Genomic DNA, 23,067 nt, shown 5'->3' with positions numbered 1-23,067 from the left:
CTTCTGCCCGTGTTTCCTCTGATGGAAGTTCTGGCCGCCCTGAGGGATTCTAGTTTCAAAAAAAGAGCTCTGCTTTTTTCTTGCAGGCCCTTGATAGTGGTACATAAATACTCAACTATTGACATTTTTAATTTCTTACCACATGGTTAGAATTGGTTATGGATTTATACATTTTAATATGAGAAAAATAAGTATTTTACAAGTGATGCTGAGAAGCCAGTATTAGAAAATAAAACCTGCAGGTGGCCTGTGGCAGGACGGGGCTCACTCTGTGGCGGTATCGGCGGCTGCCTCACTCTCCTCACCCTCTGGCTCTTCAGCAGCCGAATCTGTAGCCGGAGGCTCCTCTGTCGGTGCTTCAGGGGTCCCCCTGGGATGAGAAGAAGAGGGCCAAGGCGTTTAGTTTCGCAAGGGGCAATTACACTTCTCATTATTTCCTCATCTGAGGCGAGAAGTGTAAATCGCCCCCTGTTGTTTACCCCGCATCCTTATTGAAAATCTCATCCTCCTCCGAAGACTCCTTGTCGTGCAGCTTCTGCGCCATGTTTTTCTTGCGTGTGGCGTTGAGAGGCCTGTACATGTCCCGAAGCCAAAGTGGCCGCCGCCTCCAGAAGAAGCCCTCCTGGGACACAGAGAGCGACGTGTTAGTTCTGCTTCCCCCCTGCTTCCTCCGGCTATAGCACTTCATCCTTCCCAAACCCACCTGACTCTCACTTGTCCCTGAGCTCCTCTTACGCAGCAGAAATCCGAAAAAGCCCCTTGGAGGAAAGCATACACAGTTAGTGTCAGGTGCCACTTTCCATCTCTCACAGTGTATTTGCTCTGGTCTTACCAGGACTAAATGGGACTTCAGTCAGCAATCACAATGAGCAAAGTCACCACAGACCTGGGGTCTTGAGAATCACTCCATGCTGGCCTTCCAGAAGCTCTCCGGGTCTGTCCAAACTGGCCCCTGGCCCGCGTCTCTGGGGAGGCCTGTGCATGTGGCCTAGCATGGCCTACAGGCCCGACTGCAGCCCCACTCACGTTTCTCGGCCCTCAGCCAACTGCCCTCGTGCAGTGAAGACACTGCGCAACCGTGCCGGGCAGATGCACATTCCTTCCAGAAGCATTCCACACTAGCCCGCTTTGGACTTAGTCTCATGTGCGGCATTTGCTGGGGTGGGGGTGGGGGAGGGGAGGAGGTGCTTCTGCTTTCTTAGCTGCTCTATCCGATAAACTGCATCACAGCAGGTAAACCCTTAAGTCCAACTAGCAAAGTTACCTAGCACTCGGACTTGCATATGGCAGGTTGTCACTGAGGTGTGAGTGAATTGTGAAATCAGTTTAAAGGTTATGACCAGCAGGAAAAATCAAAAGTATTCTTTTTGAAGACAAACAGAATTGAAAAAAAAACAACAACAACAACGGCGTGCACACTGAGTTTGTATCAGAGACCACTTCTGTCCATAAAGTCTGTGTGTGCTGAGCTGTGACATAAAATGGAGCTCGCAGCCCAAGCAGAGTGATCACAAGGGGCCCTCTGCGGAAAGGCACCACCTTCTTTTTGATAATCACTAGCAGCATGACCATGGGGCCAGATGTTTTCTCTTTCTCGATTTTTTTTTTTTTTAATTATAAAAGGAAAAGACAAACTACTGTCTAAAGTTTCTTCCAGTTAAAACTTTGTGAGGTTTGGATAAAGGGAATATGGCGTGGGGGCTGAAAACCAGGAGGATGAGAAGGGGAGCTTTCCTGCCCCTTTACAGAAAGAACACATAATTTGTTCTACTTTTCATCAGCTTTGAGTAAAGCTAGCCCCCAAATCTCTAACTTCCTTACCCCAGAGCCTCCAAGAACACCTCTGACCTGGCCTGATGCCTACCACTGGCAGGAACAGGTACAACCAAAACCTCTCTCCGTCCACCCTCTTTCCTTAAAGAACAAGTGAAACCAGATGAATCCGTCCCAGTCCTGTGCTACGCCAGATTTGGGGAGCTAGTTCTGCTGATAAATAAATCAGTGTAAAGCATTAGGGTAAATAAAGCTTCTTCCTGCCTTTGGTGAGGAGACTAAAATAGATGAGTTCTCAGCTCTCCTCTAGTTCTAAAATTCTACTTTAAAAGACCAATATTTACCTTCTGCTTCCTTCTTCCTCTGATGCTGTTCTATGAGAATAAATCTGTTTTAAAAGAAAACATGATCAAGATCATGACAGCCACTTCCAAATCTTTTCATTACTTTTTATTTTCAGTCTTATCTACCCAGTGAGTTGACAACATTTTTAAGGACAGGAATTCTATCCTGTTTAAGAATCCTTTTACTCTCCCACAGTACCTAACCTTGGGTGTTGCATGCAGCTGGCGATACATTTTATGGACCATTTTAGATCATGTTCAACAGATAATTCCTAACAAAAAACTTTCAGAAGTAGGGAAAAAAATAAAAGTATTGACCAGAAACCTAAGCACTGTTTAAAATCAAGAACAGGGGGCAGATGCCTATCATTACTATTACTATTGATCACTGTGGAGGAGGGGGGTCCTAATCAGTACAGTAAGAAAAAGGGAGAATTGGAAAGGAAGAGATAAACATATCTGCATATGAATGATGGACTTTAGAAGACCAAAGGAATCAAACGAAATTTTAAGTACTGTAAGTAATATGAGAATTCAGTAAGACAGCTTATGTACAAAATCAAGAGATCAACATATAAGCTTTAATAGCTTTCCTATATAGCACAAATAACTAGCTAATAGAAAAAAAGATCCCATTTATAATATCAACAAGAATGCATAAAATAACTAGAAATAAACTCAACCAAAAATGTGTAAGACTTATGTAATGAGAATATTAAAACCTTCCTGAAGGACATTGAGAAGAAATACATACATGGCATGGGATTCTATCTTCCAAGAATACTGTAAGGAGGTCAATTCTCCTCAAATTAACCTACAAATTCGATGCAACCCTATTTATATCCAAGGAAATTTTTAAACAAAACCTGGTGAGCTGACATTTGGTAGAGAATATATGCAAAAACACTTATGAAATGTATGAAAAAGAAGATCAAAGATCAGGGCCTTACCCTAACAGATATAAAATTACATGTTATAGAGTACCTAGAGTTAAGCAGTGTGATATTGAAAAGATAACAGGAAAAGATAACTGGATCAACAGAATAGAATCCAAGTAAAGACAGTATTTTAGACAGGGGAGAAAGAATGAACCATTCAGTGAAAGACTTGAAAACAAGTGGATCTTCACGTACTGGGGAAAAGGTTAGATCCCCTACCTCAACCACACTAAAAATCAAATACAGCAAGTTCTAGACAGATCATAAAAGTACTTGAAGATGATGATTAGAGATGATTTTTATGTCATGAGGTGACAAAGGCTTGGCTAACAAAACCTGCTGCACAAGAGCCATAAGGAGAGGATGGCCCATTGTGGTGGTAGACTGTCAATGCCTCTCCTGCTCTTCTCAGCCCTCACCCCCTTCTCCTCTGGACTGTCTGTCTTCTTCCTGTTGATTTATAAAACCCCTGGGAGTTCCCTAGTGGTCCAGTGGTTAGGACTCTGCGATTTCACTGTGGTGGCCTGGATTTGATCCCTGGTCGGGAACGAAGATCCTGCAAGTACAGCACGGCCAAACAAACAAAAACAACCCCCCACCACAAACCTCTTTATGATAAATAAATATTGGCTTTCATTGAATTTCAGCGTTTCAAAACCTCCCATTGTTTCTGTCTCTCAGGTGACAAGACAAAAGAGCAGAGTTAGGGAGCACAGGCTTTGCAGTCGGGTGATGCTGGCTCCTGCTTTTGGTTTGACCACTGGAGCCTCATGCTCATCTCCTTCCTCTATGAGAGAGGGACAGTAATACCATCCTCACAGGATTGTGGCGATTCAGTCAGACAATACACAGAAAATTCTTCATCTTCCACTTGGCATGAAGCAGTGCTAAGTTGGTGTCACAGACCAGGTGGTCAGATCCATCAAAGACTCTGCTCGTGGTACCAGGCCCTGAAGCTGCTTTCCTGCCACAGGATTATTAAAATACTGCTTTTCTTCTAATACTTTTATGCAGTATTTTTTCACATTTATGGAAACATGTTTATTTAAGATGAGAAATGGGGATCTGCTATTATTCTTCCCCCTTCCTACAAATAGTCAGGCAGCTTTTATTTGATTATCAATTATTCATTTTCTTCCACTGATTAGAATATCAAAACATGACAAATATCTTAAGAACACACGGGTCTACTTCTGGACTCTCTACGCTACTTCAAATAAATATTCCTTTGCATTATTCTTCACTGCGGAACTGATAAAATGCCTCATTTCTGTTCTGTCAAACACCATTAGTGTCTATCATGGGAAAAACATTGCACAGTCCCTGTCCTCAAAAACCTTATAAGTGGGGAGAGGAAACAATGAAATGGTATAAATAAATACAAATGCAAGGTTAAACTACATGGAAATTAAAAACAGTATAAAGAGGATGTTATAGGACTTCCCGGATGGCACTAGTGGTAAAGAACCTGCCCGCCAATGCACAAGATATAAGAGATGAGGATTTGATTCCTGGGTTAGGAAGCTCTCCTGGAAGAGGGCATGACAACCCACTCCAGTATTCTTGCTTGGAGAATCCCAAGGACAGAGGAGCCTGAAAGAGCTACAGTCCATGGGGTCACAAAGAGTCAGACATGACTGGTGACTTAGCTCGCACATGCAGATACACTAAACAAGCAAAGGCCGTATGCCACCTGGAGATGCAGAGGGTACAGTCTGGGCAATGGCCAACTACTAGCAAGCTGACCCCATGCTAAGTCCCCAGACCCCATGCTAAGTCCCCAACCTCCTAGGCTCAGAAACTACTCTTCCCCACCAAGAGAGAACTTACATCTTCCTCTTGTGGCAGTTTCACTTTTATCAATAATATCACAGGACTGATCGAAAATCAGAATGCCAAATTCTTACTTGACAACGAGAAATACATCTGTTCTACAGACAGGGCACCTGTGTCTATACAACCAGAGAATTAAACTTCTGTAAAGACAGGCCTCCAAGGCACGCCAAAGCACAACCACACACCCAAAAGGCTACTTGGTGAGAAGAGAATTAGAACCAAAGTAATCAGCTGAATCCCACACTAAATGGAAAGGCCTGTGGTAGCCAGATGCTCTCAACAGGTCCAGCCTGGCACTGGGCCTGGCTCTTCAGTGATGCTGCCTTAGGTGCCATCTCTACTCTTGGACAAGGTGAGGCTGGGCACAGCCCATGCTGCTCCCTCTTCACCTTTTCTGTACTTTCACTACTGACCAGCCCTCCTACAGACCGACACATTTCTCTTTAGCAGACACATCATGTCAGGTTTTATTCAAGTCTGAGAGACCAGGAAGCCACTGGTCCTTACACTGCTCTGCTCCCCTTCATGAGGCTCTTAGGGAGCCACCTTCTAAAGAACTGTTTACCACTTTTGTAAGTTCTGAGGTTGAGGGGACTGCTTTGCTGGGACCCCTAAGAACTGGTGACAGGCCTCACGAGACTAGGGTCAGGAGGGCTGGATGATTCAGGGAAGTCTATTTGAAGAAAGATGAACTTGAGTTGGCTTTGGAGAGTCACAGGACTCCCACAGGCAAAGTAAAATAAAGGAATTTATTTTGTCTGCGCAAACGCGCAGGTAAAAGCAGGAAAGGGTACGGTGTAACCAGCACATGGGAGGGGCTGCTCTGGCTGGAATAGAGGGCTGCCGGGAGAGGAGAAGAGATAAAGGAGACTGACTTGGGAGAGTAGAATCAAGGTGGTCAGCTCACTAAAATTGCTCTTTTGGACTTCCCTGGTGGTGCTGTGGATAGAGTCCGCCTACCAATGCAGGAGACATGGGTTTGATACTGGTCCAGGAAGACCCCCACATGCCACAGAGCAAACTAAGCCTGTATGCTGCAGCTACTCAGCTCCCACCCATAGAGCCTGCCCTGCAACAAGAGAAGCCACCACAATGAGGCGCCTGTGCACAGTAAGGAAGAGTAGCCCCACCACTTGTCTCTACCAGAGAAAGCCCACACAAAGCAACAAAGACCCAGGGCAGCAAGAATAAATCAATGAGATTATAAAAAATAAACATGTTAAAAAAAAAAACCAAAATCTTCCTCTTAATGTTAGCAACTGCCTATTGGGGAAAGTAATAAACCATAATGTAACTGAATGAAAGGTAAAGAGGCTAGCTCCAGGAAGATGCTGCTCGAGACATGACATACTTCAGGGTGGCCTGATGCGGGATCCTTACTTGTAGCGCTCTAATGGAACCTATTTACACAATGCCTAACACACCGGGGAAGACGGCTGCTGAGGAGATCTAAGGGACTGATAAGGTCACACTTCTATCTATTAGCCGGTGCTTTTAGCCCTCCTAGGGTGACCGACAGCTACGTGAGGGTGGAAATGATGTATCTCTCATCACTGCAGCCAACAAGGAGAGAAATCAAGGTAGCATGAGAGTGAATGTGAGTACATCAATCCACATGGTGTTCTGAGTCAAAGAAATGTTACTATCGTGTCAACTCTGGCTTCTTATAAACTTAACTGGTCAGAATAGTCTAATGGCTTATAATCTTGGATTCAGTTCCACAGATATCTCCTGGGAGTGGAGCTCCTGTGAAAACCCTGGGAACACACTCGTCAATAAAAGAACAAAGTATATCTCAGTCCTCGTGACTGAAGAGGAGTATCAAGTACTAGCAGGTGGAAAGGTGGCTTTGATTTTTTGGGTTGGGAGTTCTGAATCTGAATTAATAATCATCTTACCTCAATGAGACAGAACATTATAATCAAAAACATCACTACTACAGTCACAGATATTGCCAAGATGAGTTTGTTGTTATAGCCGTAACCTGGGACTTCTTTTGTGAGCTAAAAATAAAGAAATAAATAACAAGTTTTTAAAAACAGGGAGCTGGAAAGGATGAAAGTTGAGTATTCTTAAACCTATTCTAAACAATAGCTAGCTATTCTTAAACTACTAGAAGACTCCATCCTTTTCAGGTGGATAGCTTTTATAAGAAGAAACCAAATTTAAAGTTATTGATCTCATTGTTAGCATTTTCTTCTACAATGTATTTATCTTGTGTGTTATATCCTCTTCTCATCTACCCTAGGAATAGTGACACATTCTCTGAATGAGCAGAGAGGGAGGTCACTGTCTTAGCCAGCTTGGATGAGACAAGATACAGGCCAGGAGCCCCAGGTCTTCTGCTTGGGCACTTTAATGGCATGTCCTGAACTGAGTGGAAGCCCAGGTCCTATGTTTCAGGCATGATCCTCACCTCATTGGACTCCTGTTCTTTCTGTTCACTCTGGGCTTCTGTGCTCTCATTGATGTAGTTCTCAGTTTTCCACTGGTCTGTATCCCATTCTGCCTTGGACACCTTTATTTCTTGCTGCTCACTGAGAAGCTTCATCAAGAGGCCTGTTCTGGAGATGAGTTTGGCGCAGGCCAGCTGCACGTGAGTCTCAGAGCAGTCCATTTTCAAAGTCCTGATGACGTGAGCAATGAGCTTTCTCACGTCGTTGTTGGGGATGAGAGATCGTAGCTGCTGGTTAAGCTGACTTTCAAACTGATCGCCTGGGGACGCGAGCACTGGGAAACTGACACTTGGGGGCTTAGAGCCAAACTCAGTGCCCACGTTGTGGTACTCCCATTGTGTTTCGTTCGTGTGTTGAACAGGTGGCATGAAGGCTGCAGCAACAGTAGAGTGTGCACTGGAGACATTATTACGGGCAGCAATTCCAGGTCTTGTTTCTTTTGGCCGAGTAATGTTTCCCGAAGAGACAACTGCTCCAAAAACATGTGGAGTATTGTTCACTGAACTAGAGTTGTCTTTAGGAGGGTCTGAAAGAGAATATAATTCTGAAAAACGATTTTCCTGAGGATCCAGTAATCCTGAAGATGAAAACCCCTCTCGTGGAGGGGAATTGATGAGACTCCTCACTGCAGAGAACAGAGGCCTTCTGGCCAGCATCATTCTACTGAGTGAACCTTTCTTTCTCATCTTTCGGCTTATTTTGGCCTTCGGTGTTCTGTGGGCCACCCGAGAGCGAGTTTTATGGAAGAGGTATTTTTTTCTGGAATGTGAGACTGGTTTGGAAGCCTTCATGTTTCTCACTCTAGCATCAGCATCTTCTAAAACAAAAATGGTGTAGGATAAGTCTTTTGATTTGTTTCTAACCTCAGGCTGGGGTTTTGGAGCGAGGGGGTCAGAAGGCCTGCCCCGAGAGTACTGTTTCAGGAAAGAAGAGACTGCTGCCCTGTGTTCCTTTATGAACGAAGGCTCTGTGTTGAAGGAGTTTCCCACTAACTTCCTGGGTCTTTGCACCATGTCCAGTTCGTCCAGCTCCCTTGGGGACGGCCTCCTGAGCCTTCTTTCTTTGGCAGTGTCCTCCACAAATGGCTGGGCATTCTGTTTCTTCTCGCTGCTCTCATCTCCCGCATCTTTGAAGTGCCTTTTCTGTAGGCCCCTTGGGCGCTTGAGAACCCTGTCCACTCTCAGCAGCCTTTGCCCTGGGCTCTCAATCTCAGCTAGGCTGTTTTCCTGTGGTTGGGCTGTTTCCAGTTTCTTTGGAAAGATCTGGCGTTTAAATTTGGGGCCCAAAAGGTTGGCACGGATAAGCATGGCCGTTTTTTCTTTCTTTTTAACCTCATCAATTTTTTCTTGAATTTCTGCATCTAACAAGTTTTCCAGAAAATAGAGTTTCCTCAATTTATTTTTATAAGTCGAATTGTTGAATATAGGCTTAACAGAAGGGTTCTTTGTATTGTTTTTGAAATGGCCCAGGGGCCTATCTCCCTCATGGGCATTTGTAAAAAGAAGTTGAATGAAGGGCAATAATGTTGATTCAACATCTTCTAGATTTCCCTCTGAGAAATAAGGCAGTATGTAATTCAGTGCGCTGATCACATCGCTTTCGTCAGTAAAGTCCAGCTGCTCATTCATGAAGGCTGACAGACTGACAGCACTTATGTCTGAGGATGCCCTCTCGGGTTCAATAGTCAGTTCCGTGCTGGTGTTCTTCTTCCGTGCTTGTAACACCTTCATGAACGATCCTTCTGCATTCCCTATAGATGTATTTTCATCTGTCAAAAGAGAAGAGACTGTTTTTGATAACTGAAGACTGATGGGAGAGCTTTTTGTCAGTCCACAGTCATGTATCCCAGACAAACAAATTAGGCATCAGCAAATGTTTGACTGCCACTTGGAGGGGAGAGAAAGAAAGCCAAACATAAGTCAATGATTGACAATAAAAGGTGAAAAAAGATATCTTTTGAAAAAGTGACCATCTGCTCAGAAGATTCTGTGGCATGAAATACAGTAATTATAGTTAGGATCACTTGACTGGCTCCCAAGGGACTGGCAGTTAGACAAAGATTCCTCTACTCAGATCTACTGTGACTCCTCACGGTCACGTACCCCATCCTGTCCTGCCTCAGAAGCAGAGGAGCGTAAGGTCTCCTCTCTCCACCTCTTCAGTGCACTTGCATTCTTACTATTATCACAGATGACCATGACCACAACTGTTGCTGGCAGGTCATCATCCGAACGTGTCCTCCACCCAACCATTGAGTCCTTTGTTCAGTCCTTGCCTCCATATATTCCAGCCCCTAGAACAGAGGGCTCTATGTCCAAAACTCTTACGTCACCCTGGCTCTTTGCTGAAATTTAGGCAGGGGTCCATTAGCTAACAGATTTGCCAGCCTATATGCCAGTGTGGAATGTTCAACAGATCAAGAGAATAATACTTGAAGTATTATAATGCGGAAGGGAAAAGCAACTTCTGTCAATTGCCTACTTTGCTTTCATTTCTTTTCACTTCTAATATTTCCAGTGTTTTGGGAACCATCCAAAGCTTATGACTGTACGAAGGTAATATGTACCATTGTGTAGCTGGGCTTCTCTTCCAAAAGGATTAAAAATTTTAGTGGTGGTGGCAAGGGTCAAAGGAGGACAAAAGGGTCATGAGAGAGGAGGACATGGGTTTGCAGAGAGCCTAAAATTGGAGACAGGACATCTCGGTACTAGGCCATTGCACTTAATACCTCGGATCTTGCTTTTCCTCATCTGCAAAAGGAGATTAAAAATGCCTTTTCTGGCCCACTTCTGGGGGAGAAGGGAGTAATATAATTGGTAAAAACAATTGTTTTGAGGAGTTCCCTGATGGTATAATGGTTAGGATTCGCTATTTTCATTGCTATGGCCCAGGTTCTATCCCTGGTCAGGGAACTGAGTGGCCAAAATAAAAAAATTTTTTGAAAATTAAGCAAAAAATTGTCTTTATATAAGTAACAAAGTGTCATTATTTATGATGTGTTCTAGACCACTGATAGACACCTGTATTCAAGCTATTTGGGCATCAAAGCACATTTTGGAGGTTATCAAGTTAGTGCCAACAAATCTAATATATAGAAAAATAGTCAGAAGCACCTAAGTGTTTTGTGGATAGAAAAGTTTGAGATTCAGAACAAGTTCAGAGCTGGACAGTCTAAGAATAAAATTGCTCTTCCCCAGTAGCGCTACTGGTAAAGAACCTACTTGCCAATGCAAGAGATGTAAGAGAGGCAGGTTCGATCCCTGGGTTTGGAAGAACCCCTGGAGGAGGGTATGGTAACAAACTTCAGTATTCTTGCCTGGAGAATCTCATGGACAGAGGAGTCTGGTGGGGAACAGTCCATAGAATCTCAAAGAGTCAGACATGACTGAAGCAACTTAGCACACACACAGTGCACCCATCCTTTAGAAGAGCAAGCTAGCAGCTTCTGGTGGTGGAACCAGAAACTCTCAGGTTCCAAGTAGGCCATAGACAGCATCACTTGTACTCTTTTATAATATAAAAATAGTCAAAATATAAAAAATATGTTTACATTTATCCTGTAAGACAAAGGATACTTGAGATCTAATGTATATAGAATCAGTTTACAAACTGATGCATTGTATGAATTTCTCATTTGCAGACAGCACAGAATACACTATGTGGCCACTCATGTTAATGCCCTTCCCCCTTCCATTCCTTTCTCTTGTTCTTTTATGTATGTATATCAGTTACGTTATTAAGTTAACAATGTAACTAAGCTATTATTAGCTTAATAATGTAACCAAGAATCTGATTTTCAGTAAGGGAGTAGTTCTTAGAAATTTAGGGATTTGGAACTCTGAATGAATAAAAATAATGCAATTACATTATTAATTTTAAAATTTATCATCACTGGTTAAAAATAAAAATTAAAGAATTAGAAGAAACTTTAAAAATTATCATCAGGCAATTCAGACTCACCACAAAATGTGATGTTTGTCAGGCAATCACTGTCACAATGCAGTTTGATTGTCTTGCAGACAACCTCAATAGTATCTTTAAATTGGCAGAGGCAGCAGGCCATACGGATAGGTAGGATCCTATAAGTGGAAACGCACAGAATCAACTTTGTGGTAAAGGAGTTACTCGAGTAGGTGGGAGAGGCAGGCCAAGGCCACCACAGGCCAGTGCATAAAGGAATTAGTTCTTGGGGCATATGCATTGGAGAACTGGATACAGATCAGTTGGCCAGTCGCTGCTCTTGACTGTTGAAAATAAATATAGAGGCCAGAGGTGCCCAACAGAAGGATTAGGGTAGCAGTGGGGATGGAATGCCTAGAAAAAAGGGAATAGGTACTAGAACTGGGTGACATTGATCTGTAGTTTAATTCAGAAATATCTCCTTCCAACCCAAAAACTTCATTTTGGGTTGACAATACACAGAAGTAGGCAGACTTCTAAGAAGAATCTGAATAAGTCCCCAACTTCCGGAGTCTCTTTCTCAATTCCTATTTATGAGTAATAAATACATTAGAAATTACTCTAGGAATAAAAAAACATTGTGTGTGTGGTTAAACAATAACAGAGATCTCATTGACCAAATCTGGACAATCTGAACATTCAAAAGAATAACATTATCATTATAACAAGTTATAATTAAAGAAGAGTACATGAGTTCATAATGATATTCAAAAAGAAAAGTGAGGGAGCTCTGCTTTGTAGAATAACAACAGGTAATAAATGCGAAAGGAATGATAAAATTAGAAAAGTGTCATTTTACAACTATCAGTGTAATAGTTGATTCAGACAAGGATTATCATTGATGCACAGCTGGATGAAGAGTTCTGGAAGTAGGATCTTCACCGATCCCAAAGTTCAGCCCATATATTATTTATCAATTACCAAGGGGGAAAATAACTTTACAATGGAGACATATGTAAGATATCACCTTAATCAAGTGATCAGACTTAGCATTGGGCCACTTGAAGTGATGAAGTAGGAAGAGTACATCACTTACATAGTATTCTTCTCCAAAATGTTTACTTTGAATCTAACGAGGAAACAGACAAATCCAGATTGTGGGGCAAATTACAAAGCAACTGGCTTAGACTCTTCAGAAATGCCAATGTCACAAAAGACCCCCCCCCAAAAAAAAATAGCAGGGAAACATTCTACATTAAAGGAAACAAAGACATGCCATGCAGTGCTAGTCTTTGATTGGACTCCACATCAAAACAAAACAGACTGAAAGAATATTATTGGCTTCAGGTCAAGATGAAGTAGCAAGGACCAATTTAAGCTTTTACCTAAAACAATGAAAAAATCAAACAAAACATACGAAAAACAATTTTCAAGAAACTGAACCTCAGGCAATCAAGTTCAGTGATCCCCAAGAGATGGGAGATAAATGAAGTGACCCTTACGATTGCCCTAGCTTACTTCTTTAAGAGAATTTCCAGGTCATGGTACAGGGTAGAGAAACCCTGGCACAGACTGGCAGGCTCCCCAGCCAAAGAAATGGAGCCGAGAATCTGGGAAAACCAAGGTGATGGGAGTTCACAAAGCAGAGGACTAGAGGGTACAAAAGAACACAGACAAAGAACTCTGGAGATATGCAGAGGGAGCTCTTAAGTATTCAACAAAGTATTGGTCAGTGCATTTGTATGAGGAATTAACTAATGCCACGAAAAGAACCACATGAAAGGATTAATAATAAGAATAACTGCAAAATTCTGGAAAGCAATTATCCTTCAATAAAAAATAATTTTTAAAAAATGAATAAATTTTTTTAAAGTAAAAAAAAAAGAGATTAACTGGATATTACACAGGGTTGGGAATAGCATCTGTTCTTACAAGTCAGAAGGGAAAACCTCATGATACACAGAAAGGACTTGTCTCAGTAGTTGCAAATAATGAATTCTAGACTAAAGGCTACTTGAAGTGCTACCTAATGACTCTTAAAAGTTAGACCTAAAAGAATAAAATGTTTTGAGTAACTTAACTTTACCCAAAACAAAGCCCAAGCATTTTATAAAAATATATAGCACACAATAAGCTAAAAATTCACAATGTCTAGAATCATATGAAAAATTACCAGGCATGCAAATAAGCAGGAAAATGTGACCTATATTGGGGAAAAAAGCAATCAATCAAAACTAACTCATTATCTATACAGATATTAGAATTAGTAGAAAAGGACATTTAAAAAATTATAATATATGAAAAAACTGGCTGACTGGTTGACTGCTGGCTGGCTTAAAACTTAACATTCAAAAAACTAAGATCATGGCATGTGGCCCCATTACTTCATGGCAAACAGAAGGGGGAAAAGTGGTAGCAGTGACACATGTTCTTTTCTTGGACTCCAAAATCACTGCAGATGGTGACTGCAGCCATGAAATTAAAAGACACTTGCTCTTTGGAAGAAAAACTATGACAAACCTAGACAGCATATTAAAAAGCAGATACACCACTTTGCCAACAAAGGTCTATATAGTAAAAGCTATGATTTTTCCATTAGTCATGTATGGATGTGAGAGGTGGACCATAAAGAAGGCTGAGAATTGAAGAATTGATGCTTTTGAATTGTGGTGCTGGAAAAGACTCTTGAGAGACCCTTGGGCAGCAAGGAGATCAAACCAGTCAATCCTAAAGGAAATCAACCCTGAATAGTCATTGGAAGGACTGATGCTGAAGTTGAAGCTCTAATACTTTGACCACCTAATGTAAACAGCCAACTCATTGGAAAAGAAGGATTAAAGGCAAAAGAAGAGGGTGATGGAGGATGAGATGGTTAGACTGCCTCACTGACTCAATGGGCATGAATTTGGGCAAACTCTGGGAGATGGTGAAGGACAGAGAAGCCTGGCAGTCTGCAGTCCATGGGGTCACAAAGAGTCAGATACAACTTAGCGACTGAACAACAGCAACAACATACATGAAAAAAGTTACAACAACTGTATTTCATTTGTTACAAAACCCAGACTAAAGACTGAAAATGTTAAGTAGAGGCATGGAAGATGTAAAACAGATCCAAATTGAATCTATTTTTTTAAAAAAATATTATAGTGTGCTGTTTATTACATCAGTAACATATATGAAAACAATACCACAAAGGCCAGGAGGGAAGAAATGGAAGTACCCTATTGTAAGATTCCTATACTATTAATGAAATTGTGTATTGAATCTATTTTTTTTTTAAATATTATAGTGTGCTGTTTATTACATCAGTAAAATATATGAAAACAATACCACAAAGGCCAGGAGGGAAGAAATGGAAGTACCCTATTGTAAGATTCCTATACTATTAATGAAATTGTGTATTGAATCTATTTTTTTTTAAATATTATAGTGTGCTGTTTATTACATCAGTAAAATATATGAAAACAATACCACAAAGGCCAGGAGGGAAGAAATGGAAGTATCCTATTGTAAGATTCCTATACTATTAATGAAATTGTGTAATACCATTTGAAGATAGACTGTGATAAGTTAAAGATGCATACTGTAAACTATAAAGCAATCATTAAAATAACAAAACCTGAGTTATAATGAATTAGCCAACAAAGGAAATAAAATAATAAAATGTACTCAGGCTGAAAGTAGGAAGAAAAAGGAAAAAGGAAAAAGAAAGTACAGATGGGACAAATAGAAAGCAAATGGCAAGACAGTAGATTTGAATGTAGTAATATCAATAATTACATTAAATGTAAATGCTCTAATCACCCTAATTAAAAGAATCACACTAGACAAAAAAGCAAAAGCCAACTATATACAAGAACTATCTTCAATAGAAAATAAAAGATTAAAAGGATAGAAATAATTATTCTATGCTAACACTAATGAAAAGAAAACTGGAGTGGATGTATCACTTTAAGACAAAGTCAGTGTCAAAGCAAGAATATTATCAGGGATTGAGAATGTTACTTCATCATGATAGAAAGGTCAATTAATGAAGAAGAAATTACCTAAAAAAAATATCCATTCAGTAACAGCTTCAAAATATATGAATGGAAAATGACAGTGGCAAGGAGAAACAAAAAAAAAAAAAATCTACAATTACAGTTAGGGATTTCAACATTCCTCTCTCAATAATTAACAGAACAAGTAGATAAAAAGTCAGAAAGGACTAGAAGACATGAACAACACTATCAACCTACTTGACCTAATTGACATTTATAGAACACTCCACCCAAATAAAGGAAATCAGTCTTGAATATTCATTGGAAGGACTGACGCTGAAGCTGAAACTCCAGTACTTTGGCCACTTGATGCAAAGAACTGACACATTGGAAAAGACCCTGATGCTGGGAAAGATTGAAGGCAGGAGGAGAAGGGGACCAGAGGATGAGATGATTGGATGGCATCACCAACTGTACGGACATGAGTTTGAGTAAGCTCTGCGAGTTGCTGATGGACAGGGAAGCCCGGCATACTGCAGTCCACGGGGTTGCAAAGAGTCAGACATGACTGAGCGACTGAACTGAACTGAAGGTGTGTAATAAACTGTCACAATAAGGACCTACAGAAATAGTTTTTTAAACTGGAAAAAATTAAAACTTGACCCCTTCCCTCACACTATACATGAAAAGTAAATGGATTATAGACCTAAATGTAACTATACAACTTCTGGAAGAAAACACAGGAGAAAATCTTTGTGATTTTGGATTAGGCAATGGGATCTCAGAAGAAGATTTTTTAGGTAAGACACAAAAAAGCACAAACCATACAAGAAAAATTGCTAGAGTTCTTCAAAATTTTAAAACTTCTGGTCTTCAGAGACACTTTAATAGAATGAAGGTAAGTCACAATCTAAGAGAAGATATTTACTAAACACATATCTAAGAGAAAGGACTTATTTTTCAGTGCTCTATAAAGTATTATTAAAACTCAATATAAATATCCAATTAAAATGGATTTGAACAGACACTTCATTTTAAAAGATACCTGCACATAAATAGACACTCAACAGCATCAGCTATTAGAGAAATGCAAATTAAAGCACAATGAGATTTAACCATACACCTACTGCTGCTGCTGCTGCTGCTAAGTCGCTTCAGTCATGTCCGACTCTGTGCAACCCCATAGACGGCAGCCCACCAAGCTCCCCGTCCCTGGGATTCTCAAGGCAAGAACACTGGAGTGGGTTGCCATTTCCTTCTCCAATGCATGAAAGTGAAAAGTGAAAGTGAAGTCGCTCAGTCGTGTCCGACTCTTAGTGAGCCCAAGGACTGCAGCCCACCAGGCTCCTCTGTCCATGGGATTTTCCAGGCAAGAGTACTGGAGTGGGGTGCCATTGCCTTCTCCAACACACCTACTAGGAAGGCTTAAATTTTTTAAGACAAATATAAGGATCAGGTGAAGATGTGAAGCAATTCCAACTCTCAGACGTTGCCAGTGGGAATGCAAAATGGAACAGTCACTTTAGAAAACAGCAGTTTCTTTAAAAGTTAAATATGCACTTAGCATATGATGTAGCAATCCCACCCTTAGGTATTTTACCCCAAAGAAGTGAAAATATACATTTGCACAAAACATATGCTCACACATGCATGTGAATATTTTTAGAGGTTTTGTTCATAACAGCCAAAAAATGAAACAACTCAGCTGATGTTCATCAACTGATAAATGCATAAACAAACTATATACCCACACAACTGGAATACTACTCAGCATTATTGCTGAGGAATGAACTACCAATAGGTGCAACTGCATCAATAAATCTCCAAGGAGACTGGCTAAGTGAAAGGAGTCAAAAACAAAAAGGCTACATACCACATAATTTCATGTATAAGATACTATGGAAAAGGCAAAATTATAAAGACAAAAATCAGATTGGTGGTTGCCAGGGGCTGGTAGTGGGAGGAGGAGACTGACTACAAGGGACATGAGGGGTCTTTGGGGGGGTGCATAAGTTTTCTATATCTCAAATGTAATGGTGGCTACAGAACTATAAGTCTGTCAGAACACATCAAACTGTATACTTTTAAACAGTGAATTTTATTAAATGAAAATTATACATCAATAAACTTAAAAAAATAATAAACCTAAAAATACACAATTGAGTGAAAATAAATATAATAAAAATCAACTTACAGTTTTTCCAATTCAAGGGTCATCATGAGAATGCTTTCAATTGTTGTAAGTGACACTTGTGTTGTTCCCATGTCTCTGAAGGAGAAGCCCAAACATGTAAGATATAAACATATAATATAAACACAAATTCTAAAATTAAAATTTTTAACATGTGATTACTTCAATTCTGACTTCTTATATGCCCTAGATAATTTCAGGGAACTCTTATTGGAGAAATTTAAATTTGCATCATCAAATTAATGACCCTGGTGCTGAACAGTAAAATCTTTTTTTATTATCCTGACTTCTCATTTTCAATTGCATCTACCTCTCTTGATAAAATAATGTACCCCTTATTCCTTTTTGTTTTCTGGGATAAATAATATTCCTACATGCATCTACATGTTCCATATCTATGTGTATTCTTCAACACTGCTCTCTTCCTCTGCTGGCTGTCTTACTCATATACATTCTTTAACTTTTTTCTTTGCCAACGACTCTAGTATCAATAACCTAGTTAAAATTTAAATTATGACTTTTTAGCCAAAATACTCAACCTGTGACAAAAGTAAGAAAGAGCAGAAATCATCTCAAGGGCCATGAAAATGCTGCAATACTCACAAATATTTTAATGCTGGCAATTTAAAAAGATATGAATCTTCCACTGATGTCAAAGGATTACGATTGAGAATTCTGAAAAATGGAATGGAATTAAAATTGTCCACATTTTCAATGACGTCCAAGAAAGTTTACATTCATTTTTGGGGCATATAGAACTTGGTAAAAAAAAAAAAAAATCTTTTTCTGTCTTTACCTATAAATCACCCTTAGAATCCATAAAGTACTATTCCTTTGGGAATTACCCAAGTCTCTAGATGATAAGAAGGAAAAGAGAAAGGAAAAAAACAGAAAAATAGTGGATAGCCAAGAAAAAAATACGCCAAAGAACTTTTCAGGTCAAAAACCCTAGAAGGGACTATGCTGGTAGGAAGCCCTTGCTCCATAAGAAATACTATTTCTAAAGGCCTCTATAATTCAAGGTGTTTTTCTTTCATTTCTAGAAAATTTTTAAAATTTCATAGTTTAAACTACTCAATTAAAGACAAAAATAGGACAGTTCCTTGATTTTGGAGCCAAAGAAGAAGAGATAAATACAAGAGGAACTGGTGAAAGTCATATTCCCATCACGTGGTTCCATGTGTATCCTAGGATCATAGCCTTTGCTACAGTGTATGTAATCACCTGTTTGCTTGTCAGTCTCGAAGGTTGTCAACAACTTGAAAGCAGTGACCACACTATATTGTCATTGTTATCCCTGTGCCTGACAGAGTGCCTAATATTTACTAGGTATTTAATAAATATTTGTTGAATAAATAAATAACATTTTATTTATATATCAAAAAAATGAAAAAATTAATTTTTTTGGAACAAAGTTTTTTTTTTCCAAAGTTTTATTCCAAAATACTGGAATAGATTTTCTTCTTAGTTCTTTAAAAGAAATAAGGAAAAGGAAAACCAAGAAGAAACAGGAAGAAAGGAAAGAAAATCTGTCTTTAGGGTAACTCCACCCAAGAATCACTGGCATATTTTTGCAGAATATTATAAAGCTAATTATCACAACTAACATCTGTTGGGTTGCTAGGCATCTGTGATTGGCATTTAACATTTAATCCTCTTAGTAACCTTATGTGATCAACTTATTATCCCATTTTACAAATGAGGAAACTGAGGCACAGAGAAATTATATAACTTGTTCTAAGTCATCAAACTAGTAAGAAGTAGAACTGGAATTTGTACTCAGTTCTGACTCCAAAGTCTGTGTTTAAACCTATATGGGAAAAAAAATAAGGGATTAAAAATATCTGTTATGCTAACCTTAATTGTGAGAGCACTAAATATAGAAATACCTTTTCAAATTTCATCTGTCCATTTGGGAAAGCCTCTATGAGAATTGCACTTTCTCTTTTTCTTTCTTTTCCCTAATCATCTCCCATGATCAAATATTTAATTAGCCTATGGTCACTGAGATTTTAAACAATGGTGCAGGCAAATCAGAAAAACTGATGGAGTAAGAACATCTGAAAATTCATCCCCCCATAAAAGCAATGACAACAAAACTGACCAAAAAATGGTCAGAATCAACTTTTCCTGAACTCTGGAAATTTAACCAACAGGCCTGCAGCAAACCAGGGAACCATTTATTCAAGGAAAATAAATTAATTTCTGTAAGAACAATGAGATCTGTGTTGCCCCATTTTACAAATGAGGAAACTTTGTTCTCTTGTTCCAGACCTTTGCTCTCCATGCCTTGAAAAAGAGCCCACATCTCTGGTACCACAGGAAGCAGAATGGACTGGGAGGGCCTTCAAAGCCTCACTTCCAAAGCACTATCATTATTTTACACATTTGGTAGTTCCCTGGAAGACCTTACTTGAAAGGTTTGCCTTTGACCTGACTGGAAGCTACTTAATGTAAAAAGCCTCTTTTCAAGTGTATTTTTGGAAAATATTTTCAAGTAAATATTTTAACAAGACAGTTGTATGAGGCTGTGGATAACAGTTTGAGGCAAAAAAACAGCGTAACCAGAAAGCTTAAAAGAAAAGCTGAGAGGCTTCCATGGTAGCTTATTGGTAAAGAATCCACCTACCAACGCGGGAGACACAGGTTTGATCCTGGTCCAGGAAGATCCCACATGCCCTGTGGCAACTAAGCCCCCGTGCCACAACTATTCAGCCTGTGCTCTAGAACCTGGGAGCTGCAACTACTGAGCCCATGTGCTGCAACTACTGAAGCCCTTGCACCCTAGAGCCAGCACTCTGCAACAAGAGAACCCACTGCAATGAGAAACCTGCGCACCACAGCTAGAGAGTAGCTCCTTTTCTCTGCAACTAGAGAAAAGCCTTCACAGCAAAGAAGACCCACAGCCAGAAATAAAGAAAGAAAGAAAAGCTGAGGAAGGAGATGCCCACAGAGACTTTGTAATGTTCCAACACATTACTGGTAAACTAGAAGACCACAAGACATATTCTTGGGAATCTAAAAATAACTATTAGCCTTAATTAAAGAGTTCAGCAAAGTTACAGGATGTAAGATAAATATACAAAAATTAGTTATATTTCTACACAACAGCACCATAAACATGAAATTAAGAAAACAGTTCCATAAATAACAGCATCAAAACAAATAAAATACTCGGGAAAAATTTTAACCAAAGAAGCCAAGATTCACACTGCAAAGTACAAAACATTGTTGAAAGAAATTAAAGAAGGTCTAAATAAAATGTAAAGACATGCTGTGTTCAAGGATAGGAAAGAAACATTATTAAAATTTCACCACTTTCCAAATTGACCTATGGTTTCAGGGCAATGTCTATCAAAATTCCAGCTGACTTCTTTCCAGAAATTGCCAACCTAATTCTAAAATTCACATGGTGATTCAAGAAAAAAGAAAAACTGAAACAATGTTGGTGGTTTCAAAACCCAGCTTAAGGCTACTGCAATCACAGTGTGGGGCTGGCATAAGAATAGACATTTTAGATCAATGGAACAGAATAGACTGTACAGAAATAAAGCCTTATAGTTATGGTCTATTGATTTTCAACATGGGTGCCAAAGCAACTCAATGTGGAAAGAGTAGTCTTTTCAAATGGTGCTGGGACAACTGTACATCCACACACAAAATAATGAAGCTGGACTCTTACACGTCACACCATATAAGAAAATTAACTCCAAATGGATCAAATATCCAAAAGTAAGAGCTAAAGCTATAAAACTCTTGGAAAAGAACAAAAGAATAAATGTTTATGACCTTGCATTGTGTACACACTGTGTTCAGTTACTCAGGCCTGATTCTTTTTGGACCCCATGGACTGTAGCCCACCAGGCTCCTCTGTCCATGGAATTTTCCAGGCAAGAATAATAGAGTGGGTTGCCACTTCCTACTCCAGGGGATCTTCTTGATCCAGGGATCAAACCCACATCTCTTGCATCTCCTGCATTGGTAGGCAGATTCTTTACCGCTACGCTACCTGATACCCAAAGCATAAACAATCAGAGGAAAAATAGATGAACTGGACTTTATAAAAATTTAAAATGTTTGTGCTTCAGAAGACAGTATCAAGAAAGTGAAAAAAAATAGGACTTCCCTGGAGGTTCAGTGGTTAAAACTCCACACTTCCATAAATGCAGGAGACACAGGTTCAGTCCGTGGTCCAGGAAGATTCCACATGCCCCTGTGGCAACTAAGCCCCTCTGCCACAACTACGGAGCCCATGCTCCAGAGTCACAACTATTGAAGCCTGCATGTTCTAGAGCCCTCGAGCCACAACTACTGAAACCTTTGCGCCCTAGAGCCTATGTTCCATGAGAAAAGCCTCTGCAATGAGAAGCCTGTGCACTGCAACTAGAGAATAGCCAGTCACTGCAACTAGAGACAGTCTGTGTGCAGCAACGAAGACCCAGCATAGCCAAAAATATAATAAATAAATAGAGCAGTGTGTACACGTCAAAAAAAGAAAAAAAGTGAGTGTCACAGGTTTGGTTAAGCACAGTTCCTCAAACTTTGAGAAGCTGAAAAACAAACTTTTGGCATTAAAACCTATCAGATCACTGATAGGCTCCTGTGACAGTGAATTCCTTCACTTTTGCTTCTTCTTCTGTCCCCTCTTCCCTAGTCATCACGAATGACTATATATATGAAAATAGAATGATTGTAAAGCAATAGGTAGCCAAAACAATTTGGCAAAGTTTGTTATCTTTCTCCAGAATTATCTCAGTTCTCCAACCGTTCGCTTTTTCTTAATAGCTTGCCCATGGTCCCGGTTCCAGGAACTCACTGTTTTTTCTTAACCAAGCAGCCCTTCTCTGAGATTAATACCCTTGTGTTCATCCCTAGTGAAATAAAAATGTATGGCCACTATAAGCTACCCTGTTTCTGCCTCCTGTCTTTAGGGGAGCCTTCTATTCACTAAGCTTGTGTCTGGGCAAAGGGAAGAATGAGTGAGAACGAGTCAACAATTCAATGCGGGGGCTCCCACAGCAACTACTTTCCCACAAACCAAAGGACAAATGGTCTTAGATTCACAGTGGACACTACTACAGATCATTTCCATTTTGTCCCGATTCCCTCATTTTACACATAAAAGGTATGCCAACTTCTAGTCCATTACCTTTTTGATTCATGAGCTTATCTTTATGGAACAAAACATGGGGACAGTTTTTTATTTTTGGGGGCAACTTTAAAAAATAAGTGTTATTTGAATAATTTCAAACTTATAAAATGTTAAAAAACAAACAGATCAAGGAATATGTGTATATTTTTACCCAGATTCCCCTAGGCAACAGTTTTTATTAGCCTCAAAGACCATCTCAGAGTCAAAGTTTAAGGAATGCTGTCCTAAATGGTTTTGAAAAATATATCTTATTTGAAGAATAAAGCTCAAATGTTTCCCCATCAGCCTTCTGCTGTAGAACACAAAATAAGGGAACATTTCTTACCTCTTATTTTTTTCTCCAAATTCTTCTATACAGGTCCAGACAGATGGGCTACGTTTCCTTTCTATTAACTGAGGAGACAGAGAAGAATTGAGGACTGAAGCTTGTCATCACTGTCCTGAGTGTACTGAAATCCTAACAGCTTTAGCTGAAAAAATGTCCAAAGCAGGCAGTG

General features: G+C 39.8%; 1 protein-coding gene across 1 annotated transcript in view; it reads right to left on the bottom strand.

Moving 5' to 3' along the window:
• Window positions 1-264: 264 nt before the first annotated feature.
• LOC136150111 (leucine-rich repeat-containing protein 37B-like) overlaps window positions 265-23,067 on the bottom strand; it is a 42,394-nt gene continuing 19,591 nt past the window's right edge. Inside the window, exons 7-16 of the mRNA XM_065910882.1 lie at window positions 18,022-18,093; window positions 17,422-17,496; window positions 11,308-11,426; window positions 8,972-9,115; window positions 7,308-7,606; window positions 6,790-6,894; window positions 2,118-2,161; window positions 704-758; window positions 480-622; window positions 265-370 (exon numbers count right to left, since the gene is read on the bottom strand). Coding sequence (XP_065766954.1) covers window positions 265-370; window positions 480-622; window positions 704-758; window positions 2,118-2,161; window positions 6,790-6,894; window positions 7,308-7,606; window positions 8,972-9,115; window positions 11,308-11,426; window positions 17,422-17,496; window positions 18,022-18,093 — 1,162 coding nt within the window. The remainder of the gene's footprint in view (window positions 371-479; window positions 623-703; window positions 759-2,117; window positions 2,162-6,789; window positions 6,895-7,307; window positions 7,607-8,971; window positions 9,116-11,307; window positions 11,427-17,421; window positions 17,497-18,021; window positions 18,094-23,067) is intronic.

Source organism: Muntiacus reevesi, chromosome 18 (assembly GCF_963930625.1).
Source record: "Muntiacus reevesi chromosome 18, mMunRee1.1, whole genome shotgun sequence".
Lineage (NCBI taxonomy): Eukaryota > Metazoa > Chordata > Mammalia > Artiodactyla > Cervidae > Muntiacus > Muntiacus reevesi.
This window is presented reverse-complemented; position numbering and strand designations above follow the sequence as displayed.